The sequence below is a fragment of the Drosophila arizonae genome, chromosome 5 (assembly GCF_054131065.1).
Source record: "Drosophila arizonae isolate 15081-1271.41 chromosome 5, UAZ_ARI_1.0, whole genome shotgun sequence".
NCBI classification, from domain to species: Eukaryota; Metazoa; Arthropoda; class Insecta; order Diptera; family Drosophilidae; genus Drosophila; species Drosophila arizonae.
This window is the reverse complement of record NC_142925.1, coordinates 4141511-4160554: the sequence shown is the minus strand read 5'-3', so window position 1 is coordinate 4160554 and position 19044 is coordinate 4141511. Positions and strand designations below refer to the sequence as shown.

Below are 19044 nucleotides of genomic sequence, written 5' to 3'. Positions count from 1 at the left end.
GTGCCCAGAGTTTAGGCGTGCGTGTGTGTGTGTGTGTAAATGCGTGGGTATTTGACTTTGAGTTCGAGTTGAGCGAATTCCACAAATTCGCTTTGTTGTTGGCCATAAATGCTTGACATTATTGCAATTTGCTGTGCGTTAGCCAAACTATGCAGCTTACAATTTCTTCATTCTCTTTCTTTTCTTCTCTTTATTGTCCTCCTTTGCTGTTGGCAGATGCAAAGAAAAACTGAACAAACTCAATTAACAAGTCATGCTGAAGTCAAGAGATTGCAATCGAACTAGTTTACAGATTATTTAGCCATTGATAAGCTGATTATAACTAACTGATTGAGCGTGTAACTAGTTGATAATAGTTTCAGCAATTGATTCAATGTTCAATGATAAGTTGTCAAAGGGAAAATGAATATTTAATTTATTGACAGATTTACTGTCCCCCATTAAACATTATACAGGAATTTCAATGAAGCGTGCATATTTAAATGTCAACCAATTAGTATCAACAAATTTTATCGCATCATAAAATTGCAATAGAAATTTTGATTAATACCTTTTTTATTTTCTTTACAAATTAAGGAAATTATTAGTACTTTTTCTCTATATTCCCCAATTTGAAATTAGGAAATTTGCTTTTTAATTCCCTTTTAACATAAAGGAATCAAGAATTTAAAAATTCCCAGCTTAAGCCTCAACATCCATATGAAGGGAATTTTGCAATCCAGTTGGCTTATCTATCAAAACTCCCACTATTTCCACTCACTCTCTTATGGGATTTTATAGTTATTAAGCTCCAATTTTATGGCCATCAACTGTTTTGGTTTCGCTCTGCACGCTTTAATCCCGCTGTTTGGCCATGCACCGTTACTCATGCGCTCGCCCGCAGTGCTGATAACACAAGAAAAAACCAAAAGCGAAAAAAATAGAACACTTTGTTGGCATTTGCGTTGCATACTTTGCGGCTGCGCTGTAAGCGAAACCGAATGCACAAAATGCATTTTAGCCCGTTCGCCGGGCAAATTGCCGCGGGCACACACAAATCACGCAACACCCGCACAGCACAGCACAGCACACGCACACCAGCACACGGACACACACATACTTACACACATAGCAGCAGCAGCTGATGCATAAACATGCGGGGCAACTACTACTACAGCTCCTGCTGCTTCTGCTCCCACACCTGCTCCTGCTGCTCCTGTGGCTGCTACTCTTGCGGCATTTGACATTAAAGCAGCTTTGGGCTGCGCAAAATAGAAATATTAAAAGCTGCTACCTGTCTGCCACATGCCACATGCCACATGCGCGCCCCGTCACTGTGTGACCATGCAACCGACAACAAACATGTCACACAAATATGTGCCACATTCCACCTATCTCCACCTGCCACCCACCCACCTCTCTCACCTCATATAATCGCCACCCCCCCCCCCCCCCCCCCCCCCATGTTTGCCCCAAAAGGATTTACGTTCTGCAACAGCAGCGCTTTTTATGTTATGACAATGACAATGCCACACAAACACAAACACACACACACACAAAGAGACAGACACAAATTTATGCTGGGCCTGGCTCAATGTGCATTAGACAATAACAATTATGCCCTGTAGTCAACGAAATTTGTATGTCCAGAGTATTCATGCTAATATGCCTAGAACTCCATGGACTACATAAAGGTTCTGGGGAGCCAGACTGTGCCTGCTGTAAGGTTTCATGATTTCTGACTGGGGAATTCAAATTATTTTCTATATTATATAGAATTATATTTTAGAATAATTTAATTCACCAAATATTTTATTATATTTAGTATTATATAGAATTATAAATATATATTTAAATAGAGTACTGCTCTGCCAAGCTCTTATACAAATGAATCAGATTCAGATTGAATAAGATTCATATAGAAATGAAGCAGTTATGACTGTCAAGTTCATATAGAGACGAACCAGTCAGGAAAGTCCAGCTCTTATAAAAAAAAGCCCAACTGAATAAGCAGATTAACTAATATTTATATAAAATAGATATCATTTTTTATAAGTCTTTTTACTGTATGACTTGTACAAAAGACTTAAACACCTCTTGAAAATTATAACTGAAAAATCTAATAGAAAATAAAATCATACCATTAGCCTATATCAAATTCCAGTAACTAGCAGTCATTGCCTACATACGCTATATATAGACTGTTTTACCTCTTTCTTCTCTTTCTCTTCTTTCCCACCTCCAACACAAACGAGCATAACAGGGAAACCACAATCCAGACTTTGAAGCTGCAGTAGCAAAAATTTGTTGTCAACTTGCGGACGGGCAACATTTGAAATGTGCTAGCATTAAATAGAAGCCACGGCAAAAATAAAATTATGTTGATTTTATTTGAAGCGCGCACAGCTCGAGACGAGACGAGACGAAACAAGTCGAGTTGAGTTGAGTTGAGTTGAAAAAAAGAAGGAATTACATATATATATTTCATATATATACTTGTTTATGGCAACTTGTAAAGAAACTTACGCTTCAAGGATGCTTCAAATTATGTTGCTCCTTCAACAGCGCTTTCTTCAAAAGTATATACAAATATATATACATATAGACATACATATATATATATGTATGTTATATTTGCCTGCTTGTAGTTTGCTTGAATGTGCAACTTTAAGAGCGCCCACACACACACACACATATATACATACATTTCTTATATATGTATATAACAAGGCGGCAACAATCTGAGGAAGTAGTAGAAACAGCGGCAGAACAAGCTGTAAGATTTTCAAACCAAATAAAATGCTTAAAGCATTGCATACAAAAAAGAAATCAAAGACACACACACGCACACACCCACATCTACACACACATCCACCTACACACACGCAATCAAAACAAAGCAAAACAAAATATTTTCTCATAAATGAAAAGTGAGGCGATTGTTAGAGATGAGCGTGAGGCAAACAAAATATTGCTAGGGATGGGAATTTAATAAAGGGAAATTCCAATGAACTTGCCTATTTAAAAAAAAAAAAAAAAAAAACTATAGCTAATATTATGAAATAGACCATGTTCCGAGAAATACTTTCGGCATGAGCACACATAAGAATATGCTTACGAGGGCTGCTCAAAATATATACGAAATATCTTAATGTTATATTATTATTATTATCCTATTATTATTGATATATTATTATAGTTTTATACATTTGAGTGCAAGTTTTTCCCAATGCTCGGGAGGCTTTAAATAATCTTTTTTTGTTATTTTGTGCAGCTTTGGCCTCGGCGTCGTATTTATCTCCTCAATCGTAACGTAGCGTCGTCCTTTCATGGAACAGGCAAATGTGACAAAGCGCTGCTTGGGGAGATTCTCCATCGTTTTCGATGGCTGCCGCATTGTTAGGGTCTTGTTTTTGGATAACAATTTCAAAGGGATTTTTTCCTCCATTCTATCTTTTTGCAATCTCGAAATTACGTCGAAGCTCATAAGCTCATAAGCTGGAGAATATAAGTAAGGGATACGGGAATTAAAATAATATCACAAGAAAATCAAAATGATTTTAGACAACATTTGCGGTACTTTTTGTGAAGCCCTGGAATTGTGCTTATTATAAATTTTTCAATACTTAGATGTATATACATATATTTAACCTTTTACCTTCTCAATATTTTTTAAAAAATCAAAACATTTTACTCAAATATAAAACTTTATATTATAATTTCTCATAATTTTTTTATTATAGAAAATGTTATACATAGCTACTGAGTTATTGTTTTTGAGCAAACCAGTAATATTAATAATAAATTTAAAAGATGTCTATTTACTTTTTGGATTATAGTCGTCATGAAAATAATGCTGTGCTTGATGTATAATATATGAAGTTATTTAATTATATTCAATATCTTCACTTCTACTTTCATCTCAACTTTCCAACGCTAGTAAACTAAATACAATCAATATATAGTTAATATATACTGTTGCCACATATTATATGCATATATACTATTTTCATGCGGGCTTATTTGGCATGCATAAGCCACACATATATATACATATATATATATATGCATATATTTATAGCAGATATATATATATATATTGCTGTAATATATATTGTGTTCATGCCATTCACAATTTAAGCTATTGATCACACGCTCACTCATATTTGCAGCAGCACGCCCCAAATAGCAACCACACACACACACACACACTTACACACTTACATATAAATATATATATATTTATATATATAGTAAAATGTTATCACATCGTGTTTATCGCAAAATGCCACGCATAAGGACAATGGCAGCGCGGCACGGGCTAAAGGACGCGCTCGCAGGATTTCGGCGACAATTCCCATTGTGGCCAAAAAATTGGTAAAGTCAAGCGAGCATCCACCGTCCCTCTCTCTCATTCACTATCTATCCCGCTCTCTCTCTCTCTCTCCTTCTCTGTCTCCCGCTTTCTATTATTGTTATTGTTGTTGTTGCTATGATGACGCCGTTTTGGCTGTTATTATGCTTGGCATTATCATTGTATCGTCCTCGCCCTCTCATAGCTGCTGTCCCTCTCCCTACCCCCCTCCCCCTCTCCCTTTTCGTCTGCCACAGCTGACTTTAGCAATTTTTATTGTCCAAGTTCTTGTTCTGTTCGCGTTCACATTGGGTAGAAGGAGAGTATATTGGTTGTTCTGCCATATGTGTCTAGCTAGAGGCATTGGAATTGGTCCAAGGTAGGAATAAGGGTTGGAGAATTGAGGCATGACAAATGGAATAAGACTTTATCTCTTGCGGCTGCCAATTGTATTTCTCCACAAAGCATATGAAGATTTTACTGGGAGTAAAGGAAGTCGCGTAATAACTATATTTCCCAGAGAGCCTTTCAAATTAATCCTAAGCCTTCTCTAAGAACTATTTAAGGAATCTCTCGACTTTCTCTTTCAATATATGTATCGACTACAATTTACTTGTACTTCAAACTAAATCAAGTTCCGTAGACCAAATGCTTATGGATCTCTCTGGTAAGAAGAAGAATGCGTTACAATTGGATATATCCATCATGGCTTTCATATTTGACTAAATGGTGGCCTGTCATTAACCTTCACTTCGATTTATAGACAATAAGCCTAAGTATGAATGGGTATATCTAAGGAGGAAGGTCAAGGGGCCAACTCCCTCCTCAGATAAGTATCGAGAGGCTACCTATATATACCTCTTCACACTTAGATTCTTTGACGATGCCCCCACACTTTCTCACCCTTCAACTTTCTCGCACCACGAACGCGCATCATGCCGTCGGCTATGCTCAACTGCAATTTGCTTCGTTCTTTTTTTGTTCTCGCTCGTCACTCTTAGACTTTAAGGGTTGCAGGATATGCCTGGCGTCTGTCGGTCGCGGCGCCAAAGTTTTTGCTCTGCTGCTTTTTTATGACCTCTGTGAGCTAGAAGACGTTCCCCTCGCTGGCTGCGCTAGGCTGATGCGACTGCTGCTGCTTCAGCTGCCGCTGCTGCTGCTGCTGTTGCTGCTAGCCAGAATTGATTGATAAGCTTTTTGTAAACAGTGTCGAGTTTTGTTGCTTAGATTTGCACAGATTACGCATACGACGCGTTGACGGCATCTCTGAAAGTTAAACAAGTGAGAGGAGTAGGAGTAGGAATACTCTTAACACCCGAGTCGAGCTGATATATCAAGTATCCTAATTTTTTGAGAAGCTGTAAGCGAAGAGGTAGTCAACAAATGGAGCATTCGATATGGTTTACTTGTGGTATAATCTATCTGTCTACAATATATAATGAGCTAAGGACTTGGAATATGCTCTGATGAGTGAATTTTAAAAATGAATATGAATAAATTAGAAATTTTTACAAGCTATCGATTATTTGAAGACAATTCTATCTAGTCTATAAGAGAAGTTACGTGTCAAGCCGTTTCGGAGAAAGACGAATGGGTATATGGACGAAAGGATAGATAGATAAGACGGAGGGACAGTCAAATGAAATTACCAGAAATGGGCAAGCGAACGAAAAAATAGTGAGACGGACGCACCTTGGAATAGATCTAAGATGATAAGAGGATGGAGCGATAAATGGAAACACATATAGACAGAGGCACAGGCAGTTAAAGGTCTAGCAGAAGGAGCGATAGATAGACAACCAAACAAATGGAATGGGCAAGGTATTGCATATAACTGCATTGACTCTGCTTTACATCTTGACATTCCACGTCAGAAAACTAATATACCCGATTAAAATCACTTTCAATTGGGCTCAAATGGGCACAAAAAGTAGCCCAGACTTTTGAGTTATCCTTGCAGCAGCTGCAAGTCTCTGACAAGGATATTAACATACTTCAGCCATAAAAACAACAAACAGCAAAACAACAACAGCAACAGCTGAGCAATAAAAAAATATACAAAACAAGAAGAAGAACAACAACAACAACAACAAATTGTGCCACTAATTTGAACCACATTGAAAGTTTTATGAACCACCGGACCAAAGTTAAATATGCGGCTAATTACGTATGTTACATTGTATGTGTATGTGTGCGTGTGTGTTGCTGTTGGTGTGTGTACAAGCTAATTGCATTTTTTATCGCACCATACGACTCTTTAATGACCCAGCGCACTTGACCTACAGTGAATACATCGTCCAGGCGGCTAACTGAACGGCAAGTCCAATAAATCAAGCTGTGCAAGTTTATGAATTTTACGATTTTAACGAGTCCTTCAAGCAAACAAAATTATCTTAACTTTAGCAATAACAGAGAAAGAGAAAAAAAAGGAGAGTAAAATGTAAACTTAAAAAAAAACGAAATGTTTTCCTACACTTCGATGGCTTATGAAAGTTTCACGGCGAAGTGAAACGCTTAAGAAATGCTAAAGGACGAACGGGAAGTTTGCTTTTGTGAAAAGAACATTGAAACTAGTTGCCAAAGTTCTTAGTCATGCCCTCAGCTTATCGCTAATAATACTAATAATAGATAGATATACATAGCTGATCCTAAACTTTTGGTATGTATGAAGTGAATCATTTATAATAAAACAGTAAAGATCAAACAGTATGGATAGACGATTACGAATATAAACATTAATAAATTAAAAAAAAAAAAAACAAAATAAAATAAATAAAAATATCGATAACATCAAATCAATGTATTGTAAAATAAAATTTATTATGAAGTATTCTAAAATTTCTTTAATATTCCCAAAGGCAGTAGAGCAGTCTAAACCCAGCATTCATGCAAATTTATCGAGAGCAATCGATAACGCACACTCACACACACATAGACACACCTGCAGCACAGCACTAAAATCAGTGCAATATATCGCTCGTACTGCTCGTGTAAGGCATCAAAGTTCATGTCAGCATATTAAATATTTTATAGACGTGAATCAGTTTATGTTTTTAAGTTTGCTACATCCACATTTTGCAGCTCACTTCTTCTTCTTTTGCTGCTGCCTTTTTGTCAAGCTGTTGGAAGCGCATTTTTTACGCGGTTTATGACACAAGTGAAATATAATTCATATTGTAACGAAAAAAAAAAAAAGAACAGCAGGAGCAGAAAAAAAAATCCAAAAATTTTAATGCCGCCTGAAAAATAACGTCCAATAAATAATCCTTAATGTGCCTTTGTGTCCCATGTCCTGCGCGAACAACATGACTCTGTGTGTGTAGGAGTGCACGTGTGTATGTGTGTGTGTGTGTCACCATACCTCAAAGTTCAGCTCTTCCTCTTCTTCTTGGCCACCTCCATACATTATTTGGCGCTGGTTTTGTTGGCCCGCGTGTGATTTCGCTTTACACGTCTCTTGTTCTCTGCTGCGGCTTTTATGTGATTGTTGTAGTTGTTGTTGCTGTAACCGCAGTCGCCCAGTCGCCATGTATATAGTACATATATAGCTCTTGTCAAGTCGTGACACTGTTATGACTTACCTTGTCGCCGCATGCCACCAACCATGTGAAACAATTGCCACGCCAAATTTGTCAGCTTTTCATCGCGCGAACAACAACAGAAGGAAAATCAAAAGAGAAAAATATAAATGTATATATATAATAAATTGCTCGATTTTCCGGTTATATTTGTTTTTAATATATACTTTTGCATAATTTCATGCATGACTAGCTTTGAAAGCACATTAAGGCCTGTAGCACACTTAATGGGTTCGAGATTTCAGCTCAACACATTTTTGATGGATGATTTTCGAGAGATTAACAGTGGCCTTTAAAAGCACATGCAAACTTAGCGTGAGGTAATATCATATTAAAGGTTGCATGAAATTAACTTTGTAAGCAGCTTAAAGCTTTAATCCTACATGAAGGTCATCAAGCTTGGATTAAGCAGCTTAAAGTTTGAATTCTAATTTTTAAAGAGCTTGAATTTTAAATGAACTTTACAAAGCAACTTAAAGTTTAACTATTTCATATGCAGTCGTCCTGAGAACAATGACAAGCTTCTAGAGAGCATTAATTGGCTAGAGTTCAAATAGATATAAAAAAAAATACACAGCTTAAAGCTTTAACTCACTAACTAAACGATCGTTCAGTGCTTCAAAGCAGTAATGAAAAATTAAATATTAAAACCAAAACAAATTAAAGCTTTTTAAGCAACAAAAATTAACTAAAATAACGTTATGAATAGCTTAAAGCACTGATTTGATCAAACAATGAGCTTTACAAGAATGTATCAATCAATTAAAACAAACAATTTTATTTATTTTTTATGGCCTACTATTAAGCTTAATTAGCCAAACTAAAAATTTCAGGCAAACTTTTGTGCAACAAGTATTTTCAATGAAGCTCACTTAAAGCTTTAGGCTTATTCTGTCCATTAATGCTGTTCAGTTAGATTTTTTTCTGGGCTCGAAACGACACCAGAAAAGCTCACGTGGCTCCATGCGAAAGCCCTCGATGCTGGCCATCATGTCGCGCACAGTGCGCTCAGCGGGCAGCAGGCGGAAGCGTAGCACCATTTGATAGATGAGCGATTTGACCTCCATCAATGCCATCCGATTGCCAATGCAGCTGCGTGGACCCACACCAAAGGGCAGATAAGTATTGGGTCGTATCTCATGTTTGTGCTCCTCATCAAAGCGTTCGGGTCGAAACTGTTCCGGCTCCTCGAAGTTATCCGGATCGTAGTGCAGCGCTACAATGGATATATGGACCAGATCACCTTTGCTCAGTTTCAAGATCGATTCGCCCGTCTCATCTTTCAGCTCAAAGTCCGTCGAACACATGCGATCAATGACCATTGCGGGCGGCCATTTGCGCAACGACTCCGAGATGATGCAATCCAAATACTTCATGCCCATGAGGCTATCGTAGTCCAATGGCTTGCCCGCCAGCTGCTGCTCCACAGCCAGAATTTCCTCGTAGAGCTGTTTCTGTACGTCCGGATTCATGAGCAGCTCGTATGCGGTAAAGCTCAGGCAGGTGGAAACGGTCTCGAAGCCAGCAGAAAAGAAGAGCAGGCATTGTGCCAAGAGATCCTCATCATTGAACTCAGCGGCCGACTGAGCCTTATCCGATTCCTGTACCTGTTCCACCTGCTGTTGCTGCTGCTCCTTGAAGACTTGCTGCGCCTCCATCAGCTGTTGAATCATATCGGGACGCACAATGTGCTGCTCCCTGCGCTGCTCCATCGCGCCAAAGACCAAACGCTTAAAGTACGCTACATTATTCAGGTCCATAACGGGCACGCGCAGAGCCTGAAGAAAAAGAATGAGAGAGAGTGAATATAACTTATAGATCACTCAAAGATCTTTCCCTTACCTTCATTATCTTTGGCATTACAATGTAGAGAAAAACTTTGATGCCGCCCCAGAAGCTAAATTGTAATAGCCGCTGCCCGAATGTGAAGAATTCATTCTGTTCATCCACAAAGCTGTTCACCTGCACCCCGAAGGCCGTCGAGGCAATCACATCGTTCGTGTAGCGTGTGAAGAATTCCTTGAGCTCCAGTTCAATGCCCTGATCCTCGCTAGCCTGTAGCTTACGTTCCACATACTGAACGGCTTCCACATTGCAGCTGTTAATCAGCTCAAACATGAGACGAATCTTGACACCTGTGAAGGCAGGTGTCAGCGTCTTGCGCATCTCTTTCCAGCGTCGATCGCGCAGCGATAACAACGATCTGGACATTACAGAAATATCGCCAGTGTCGTGCTCATCGCCAATGGCCTGACGATGATTGGAAAATACATCGAAATGCTTGATGCCCACCTGGCGTATTAATTCACCATCCGCTAAGTAGTAGAGTGGCTCTCTCAGATTGTATACGCCGTAGACCTTGTGCTGCTTCAATCGCTGATGCAGCTGAATGCTGTGCCTCACATGCGAATCGCTTCCGAGCATTACGCTCAGCGGCACATTGCCAAAGAACGGCAGTGGGCGCTCATGGGCCACGCCCCGGCGCTTGAAGTATGCAAAGCTGGATACGGACCATTTGTAGAATAGCGCGCCAAGAAATGTCAGCACAAAGAACAACTCGACGAGTGCCATTAGGGGAGGGATGAAGGGGATAAAGTAAGCAGCAGATGTGAAGTCGAAACGCGCGGAATACAATTACCAAAACACTCTACTTTACGTCTTACTCAGCCGCCCGCTGAAACGCCACTAAACACTCAACGTAACCGCTGCTGAGACGTACGCTCAAACCGGCAATTTATGTGATTGTGTGGGTAATGAGAGCGTAAGGAACGAAAAGAGCGACGCAATGGGAGTATGTGTGCGTGTCAGCGAGCGTTGCAGCGATAGTGTGAGTCGAAGAGCGAAACAACTCGAGCAGTTAGAGAACCGAACAACACAAACAAATAGAAAGAGCGTAGCAACGCGAGCACGTGATGAGTGAACGACAGAGAAGGAGAAGGAGCGAGACGAGTGCTAGCGATACAAGGGCAAAGTAACTCACAAAATTAGCAGCAAATAACAAAATTTGTTTGTAGCCAAAAATAAATTGTACAAACAGTAAATTATAAAAATCTAATTGTTAATCAATAAGACCTCAATGCCAATCAATCAAAGTGGCATATTTACATATATATGTATAATGTATAAAAATATTATATATTTATTTATAATATTTATTTTATTTATTTAATCGAGTATCAAGCTCAAAAATAAAGGATTAAGTAAAATAGGTGTATATGAATATAAGCTGATTGCGCAAGTATAAGAGATCAAACGCAGTCGACTCTCTTAAATGCCATGAAACTCTGTATGTTTGTATTGCGAGTAAGAGAGTTGAGGTGGGAGTCAAACGCTGAACAGAGCTAAGCAAATAACATAACAGATAATTAAGACACGTTATATATGAGTGTAAGTGAGAAGGAATGAAGAGACGAGTGTAGCATTGCATAGGTATATATTGCCAACACTCTCACACATTTGCATTAGGAGTAATGCAACTTAAATTCTCTTAGGGAAATTATCAATCACTTAATAAGAGTTTCTCTTTCGTATTAATATATCAATTTAGCCGCTCTTTATTAATAATTATTAATTTTATTAACAAATTGAATTTATATTAAATCTTCAGTTTATAAGAAATCAAATTCAAAACTTATTTCCAAATTAAATCGAATTCTACCTGATTCTGCGAAAAATATAATAAAATAGATTTAGAAATAAACCCTACTTAAGCATATCAGTGTGAGGATTATTCTCTTTTAATATGTAATAAATGTAAAATACTAAAACAATAAGTTTCACTCACTTCACACTCGCCCCATTGCGAGCCTTCATCATAAATAAAGCATTTTAATCTTCATTCCATATTCTCTGATGACTTAAATATAACTCAATTTCAGAGCATTTCATTAGAAATGTGTTTTGCATTTGAAAATGGCATTTGCTAAGCTGACAGCTTTCCATATAAATCCATTTTGCAGTTGATGTCAAAGGAGGAGAATTACCACAAATTATGAAAATCGTCTGCAGCTGACAGACTTCATTTTGAAAGCAATACAAATTAATCTGTTGTTCTGTGTGGTAAATCTAATATTCAGCATGTGTGGCTTATGCTGATGCTGATGCTCGTTACTCGTTGCTCGGTCCCAACTGATTTGTCATCAGAAACTGTCAGCAAGCAGCATCAACTAATTTCAACATTAATCCCCCTAAGTGACTCAACTATTTATTATAAAGGACTTTGTCAAGCAAAGAAAACAAAGCACAACACACACACACTCAGACACACACACACACTCACAAACACACGCACTCATGTGGTTCAAGCAGTTGACAGCAGGTGCACCACCATCATGCGGCTACGTGCCCAAATCCAAAACCGAATCCAAATCCGCTACCTAGGCGACGAATAAAAAAATAAATAATATAAAAATAAATAAAGAAGAGAAGAGAAGCGAAACGAGGAGAAATAAATGAAAGAAAAGTTCTAGCAAAGCTTTGACACTGATCCAATACCTGTACATGAGTGGGCAGTCACAAAAGTTTGCCATCCAAACAAACTGTTATACTTGACAATTCGAGTTTGGGTGTCAAAGTTGACAGGCCAAAGAATTTTTGTTAAGTTGTAGAGACAAAAATGAGACGGAGCTTAATAAAACTTTATAAACAGCTTAAACAGATTTAGTAATATCAATTCAAACTGTTATATGGCACAATTCATGTAACATATTCAGGTGTTTCAGATAATAAATTATAATTTTCATACTTCTTGAGAATCAGTTCTAAAAGCTACAACACACAATTCAATCCATAAAAGTTCAACTGTTATACGCTTTCCCATCTGTATGTTCTATTAAATGAGTATATATGTGTATGATGAGTTAGTTCAACTGTTTAATGGACAGACGTCCTGTATATAATTCTTAAGACTGTCTCACACATTCAAGATTTAGACACATTAAACCTAGCCAAACTGTTATATTATGCAATTGTCACTTATTTTCCTTATATACTCTAGACATCATCTAATTTCTTACTCTTATATAAATATAAGTTTCCACTCCACTTTATAACTAACTTCATAATATTCTCTTTTTAAGTACATAATTCTATAGTTATATAAGAGTTTTTGCTCTTTCGAGTTACCCACGTTTATCAATTTACTAGTCAGCCTTCGTGGCATCCACTTCCAGCTTTCACTTTATCACTAATTCCAGCCGCAGCAGCAATTCGGTCAACTTTAAGAACTTTTGGCAGGAGAACTCGAAAAATCTCTTCCTTTTTTTTTTGTGTAATCAAATCACGTCTGAAACAAATGACAAAATTTGGTTGCATTTAGTGAATATTTAGTGTGAGCATGGGAATGAAAGTGAGTGAGACTGTGTGTGTTTGTGTTTGAGTTTGTGGGAAAGTTAATGGGAGAGCATGCCTGTGTATGTGTGTGTGTGGCAATTGGACACGCGCCAAGCGGTTGAAAATGAGAATCTATTGCCATGATGGGCAAGAAATGAGCGCAATCCAATGGCAAATCTACAAAAATGCAAATGCCATTTGATTTGCCTAGTGCTCTCGCTCTTGCTTATCTCTTGCTATCTCTGTCTTCGGTCTGAGCGCGTGCTCGGCTCAATCACAATTCACAATTCGCACACAAAAAGGAGAAGAAATGCGTAAAAATGCAAAGTAAGTGCGCTCAGCACACCGGCAATAAGTGATTGTCTATTGTGTGCTGAACGCATCCAGTTTTCATCTGCCTTTATTGTTAGGCAAATACATATATATTTCTGTGAAATAAAACTTTAGCCACAAATAGAGCCAGCTCGTTCGCCACGAGAGAGAGAGAGAGTTGCAGATATAGATAGCGAGCGCGACAGAGATAAAGAGATGTCTAATGTGTTTACATTGGCAGCAAACCAACAAAGAGCAAGAAAACTTGCTAAAAAAAAAAACAACAACAATAAAGACAAGCAGAAAAAAAGAAACGAAAATTTCATCGTGTACTTCAAGTTTTCTTCCTTTATTTTTTTATTGTTGCTCTTGTTGTTGTTGTTTTTGCTGTACATTTCATCGCCATGTCCCGTTGGTGCCGTCTGTCCATATCCTTGTCCTGCCGGCTGTCGCACGTTGTCCTCGGGGCCAGACCAATGCGAATTGGCTCCGGTTCTTGTTTTTTTGGTTTCCCCTCAGTTTTTCTGGATCTTTTTTTTTTTTTTTTGATACCCTATATCCAAGGCGAAGTGGATAAATAGGGCGTATTGTTTTTGGGCATTTATGTGGAACAGAAGGAGAAATATTGGCATGTGTAAGGCTTATATACTTGAGTAGAATGCCCTGTTCTATCAGACCCTTCGCCCACCTACTGATTCGTTTGTCTCTAGGCGTGGTCTACTCTATAAAGCATTCTTGTTATATACATTTAAGATTGCGAACAGTAGGATGTCCGTTTATCGGTCCTTCATTCCATCCATATCCGGAATGCTTGGAATCTATAAGAATTCGAGAACTAGGATCTCTTGCAAAAGTATTAGTCATTTCTTCAAACAACTCGAAATCTTTAAGAGCTAAAGAACTAAAGATCAATCGAATTTTTCTATAAAATTCGACTCATATCATCAACGATTATGAAAATCTTCACTTTTAACATCCTTAAACATAACCTAATGGGTATCTCAAAGTCGTACAGTCCATCGCCCAGTCAGACACTAAAACAGTCTTACTTGTTTTCGTTTTTCTTGCTGTTTTATGTGCCATTTCCATTAGAATTCAAGTGCCGCAAGACTTGAAAGTGAACTGGCCCTCAAGGCTGCTCGTTAAGTGCGGCCACCTCTATCGCATTCTCTCTGTCTCGCTGTCTCTCAGTCTCTCAGTCTCACATTCTCTGTGTATCTCTCCATCTGTGTAATATGCGCTTTTATCAGCTGCTACCACACATTTGCTTTCTGCTTGGTTTTTGGCCAAATCAAACATCCCATCGGATCGCATCGCATCAAAGCAAAGCTAAGAATTTGCTCAGTGGTATTTCTACCAATTAGTCCAAATGTTTTGCTTTAATCAATTACGACTAATAACTGCTCTTCAATACGACTATACAACAACAGTAACAACAACAATAGCCAGCCACAACAACAAATTCAACAACAAAACATGCGACAGCGCAAACATTTGCTTAGCCTCATGTAAATTTTACCCTCAGGCTAAGTGACTGTGACTGTATGCGTGCGTGTGTGTGTGAGTGCGTATGTATATATGTATGTGTATATGCTGTTATGTATAAACACGCACTTGGCATATTTCTTAAATAATGTTTATCTGCTTTCGAGTGCCAGCTGGCCTTAAACATTTTCGCCTCCTGCCAGTCTCCTTCCTTCCTCCTTCATCTCCTCTCTACAAGCATCTACTGTCCCACGCTTCTCAGCACTTAAACACAGCCTCCTGTATAATTTATTTGTTAGATTTTCATAAAAAAAAAAAAAAACAACCTTGCGCCTAAATCTGCGCTTGGTCAAAGAATTTAATAACTTTTACTTGATTTTCAAATGAAAATCTCGTGCGTAACCTTACTTATGGCAGAATTTTTCTGGCTGAGGGGCTAAAAGTTGGATTTAATTTTAGACTTATGCTCTCGGCTATTCATATTTGTATCTTGTGAGACTTTTCACAATTGTTAAGAATTGATTTGTGCGTGCTCTAGCCTAAGCCTATTTATTTCTAACCTAACCTAACCTAACTTTTTGTTCATTGCGCCTGCTTGGAGGCCATTTTGTTCATGAGTATTTTGGCCGTTTAAGACTATATTGTTAAGCTTGTGTGTATTTGTTTATGTTTGAAACATTTAGTATTTTAGGCTACTCAAACTGAACTTAGCTAATTTATTCCTTCGCTAACCTATGCTAATTTATTGTAAAATGTTTTTTTAGTGGGATTCTAATAACAATTTTGAGCCTTATGAAACGTTCTTCTATTTGGTATTTGGCCAATTTAATGAAATATAAATTTGGATTTTGTTTTCCCATAATTCATAGTAAATTTTCTTTCCATAACAAAAACCCTTGACAAAGTTTCTTCCCTTTCTACATTTTAACATTACTAGTTTATTCCCACATGTGTTTAGCCAACTGCATAATAAATGCTTTTCGTATTATTCCCATTTTCAAGTGCTCCAAATGGAAGTTATTCGATTTCAATTTGCCCCGTTTTTCGTCCATCAATTTTTTACCATTTCATCTTATGCAGCTCATTTAAGCTGTAAAAAAAAAAGCGAATCAAGCGCATTGCTTGTGCTCTTTTTATAAGCACATTACGTATACGCCAAGTGTTGTGCGGAGATATAAATTGAGAGCAAACGACGAGCCATGCGCCAAATCTATTTTGAATAACTGCTTATTGGAATGTCAAAAATAAATATATGCACATGTGAATCGATGGATATATAGATGAATATATTGATAGATGTTTCAATGATAATCGCGCCATAAAAACCTTACAAACTGCATAACGGAAAAAACAACCCTTTACGCGCATTACCAGAGATTGAGAGAGAGAGAGAGAGAGAGAGAAGGAGAGAGATGGAGAGCTGCGAACTATTGTTGTTGCTGCTGTTTGCATAGCATACTAATTTATTGCTCGTTGTGGGCATTTTGCCGATATGTGTTTTATACAAATATATTTTTCAGACACATATATTATCAGTAAATCGCCAACAAACAAAAGAACAGCGCAAAATGCTAAAACTGCTGCATTTAAATGTTTATTTGGGGTTTTGAATATCAAATTTATGATGCAAAACAAAAGCCGAACACACAAAAACGGACCAAAATGATTGACCGCATATTGTTTTCATATATGATACCCTAAGGCGATTGCAATGCTATGCTAATGTGGGTAGACTAAAATTAAAATTTAATAACCTAAACTTGGTTATAAATAGGGAGAGCATAACTAATTGAACAATGGAACCTCAACCTGAAATCGGGAATCAAATTAATATTTTCTTAAATAAATAATAAATAATTAATGTTTAATTAAATGAATTACATTGAATAACTATAATAGTCAAATTAATGTAAATAAAAAATTATAAGCAAAAAAAATAGAAAATTATAGTTAAAAAAATTGATATATAAAAATATAATAGGATTTATTGGTATTACAAAGCTCCAGGATAATTTAAAGCATTAAACTCCTCTCAAACATGTCCAAACTCAATGTTTAAGCTGTTTTGGATGCGCAGTAAATCCTAATTTGGCAATAAATTGAATGCAATCGATTGCCAAAAACATCTGCATTAAAATATTAAAAACGCAATTTTAGTAGTGTAACCTATATGTTGTAAGAAAAAGAAGAAGAAGAAGAAGAAGAAGAAGAAGGTGAAGCAGCCGCGTTTCACTTCTCAACTGGAAAACACACCTGTGAATACGTGACCTTTCAATTTATGCGAGCAGCGAACCAAATCGAAAACATTTTTTATGTCTCTGCCGCCTCTTCTTCCATCAAATTTATGACCACACGCTGAGCCTAAACACACACACACACGCACACACACTCTTCAGGATCTCATCTGTTCATGCCATATTCGATTTTCCCGTTTTGCCTGCAGCATTTTCGAAATTCGCCTGACAAATATTTGCCTGCCAGGGCAGACGCTGGCCATAAAGCGTTTTTTTTTTTTTTTTTTGAAAAACGAAAATGAAAATAAAAACAAAAATGAAACTGAAAATAAAAATAAAAATGCTGTCATGGCCAGTGAGTCGAGTGAACAGCTTGATATGGCTGACGAAATTATAGCTATCTCTCCACTAAGGCCAAAACTGAATTTTCGCTTACAATTCTCAATTGGGTTTTCTGGCTACGCTAAACTAGTTGACTTCAAATTGACATTTGGCTTGGTCCAGTTGACTAGTTGTGGCCTAGAGTCGTTAGTTCGAGTCACAAATCACAGTCACATTGCTGAGCTTAACTGCCCTGCACATACACACACGCGCACACGCACAGAGCTTTATCATACATCTGCCAGTCACATACCACATATGCAACTCCCTCTCTCTCTCTGTGTCTCTCTCTCTCTCTCTCTCCCTCTGTGCACACTCATTCAAATTTATGCCTAAGCGCTGATTATGACAAATATGCCACGCTTCACTGACTGCGCCTCGCTGTCAGGTTTTGGAAGGGTGCGGGTACCACGACCCAAAATGTCGACCCCTTAAAGCGCTTATTGTGTTTCGCTTGGCCTGTTTTTTGCCTTCTGCTTGGTCACTTTACGCAAATCCCAAAATAAATACGACTCCTTATTATTAGCATCAGTATACGCAGGCACACACACACACACACACATGTACACACACTCAAACACACGTCAACATAGCCGCGCCCCAAATAAATAAAATAAACCAAAAGGCAGCAGGTCTCCCACACTTCCCTCTACCCCTCCGCATTCGCCCTCACTAATGACACATCAGCTGGAGGGAGTTTCTACTGCTATTTCTTCTTCTTCTTCTCCTTCTCGTTTCCTGCACATCCCACCTCCACATGCGAGGCGAGGCGATGCGTGTCAACAATTATAATGTGCAAATTGTTTGATGTATGTCACCTGCCACATTTGCTTTATTGCCGCTCATTAGAAATGCTCAGCCATCAGCTTTACCAAGGCAGACAAATAGAGAGAAGCACCAAAAAAAGGAAATAAATACAAATAAAAAATACAAAATACGAACCCAAACACACACGCACACACACATGCCCACCCACGTATCAACATCGGCTGACAACAATGACACCTTCCATTAATAGCTGTTCCGTTGATGTGTGTTATGCTGACATACACTGCGAGAAAAAAGGGGCTACTCAAGCTTGCTAAACATTTTAATAAATACGCATTTCTATTAAGTATATTATAATGTGTATAACTATGCTAAAACACGCATAAAAGTATGCAATAAAAATTGGCCCTATAGAGTTAAGGACAAAAGCTGCAATAAAATTTATTTAAAAAAAAAATAAATAAATAAATAACAAAAATTAAATTATATAAATTTATAAATATTTAACAAAAAATATAGGTGTATATATATAAGAAACTTAAAATTTATCAAATTTGATCATTGTTATTGACAATATTTGAATACAGTATACATTTCATTCAATAACAAAAAAAATATATAT

At 37.6% G+C, this 19044-nt stretch overlaps 2 protein-coding genes and 1 long non-coding RNA gene across 7 annotated transcripts in view; 1 reads left to right on the top strand and 2 right to left on the bottom strand.

Moving 5' to 3' along the window:
• The window catches only part of LOC108616588 (uncharacterized), a 42658-nt gene that overhangs the window by 4090 nt on the left and 19524 nt on the right, over positions 1 to 19044 (top strand). The gene's annotated exons all lie outside the window — the stretch shown is intronic.
• LOC108616599 (uncharacterized) lies at positions 3128 to 4518 on the bottom strand. The gene is made up of 2 exons (XR_001916032.2): positions 3638 to 4518; positions 3128 to 3477 (listed from the first exon to the last, which is right to left on the bottom strand). It is a non-coding gene; the product is annotated as an uncharacterized LOC108616599 (long non-coding RNA).
• Cyp9c1 (Cytochrome P450 9c1) lies at positions 8674 to 10613 on the bottom strand. The gene is made up of 2 exons (XM_018011901.2): positions 9754 to 10613; positions 8674 to 9689 (listed from the first exon to the last, which is right to left on the bottom strand). Exons 1-2 carry the CDS (start codon positions 10480 to 10482, stop codon positions 8820 to 8822), a joined length of 1599 nt encoding a protein of 532 aa, XP_017867390.1. The 5' UTR covers positions 10483 to 10613; the 3' UTR covers positions 8674 to 8819.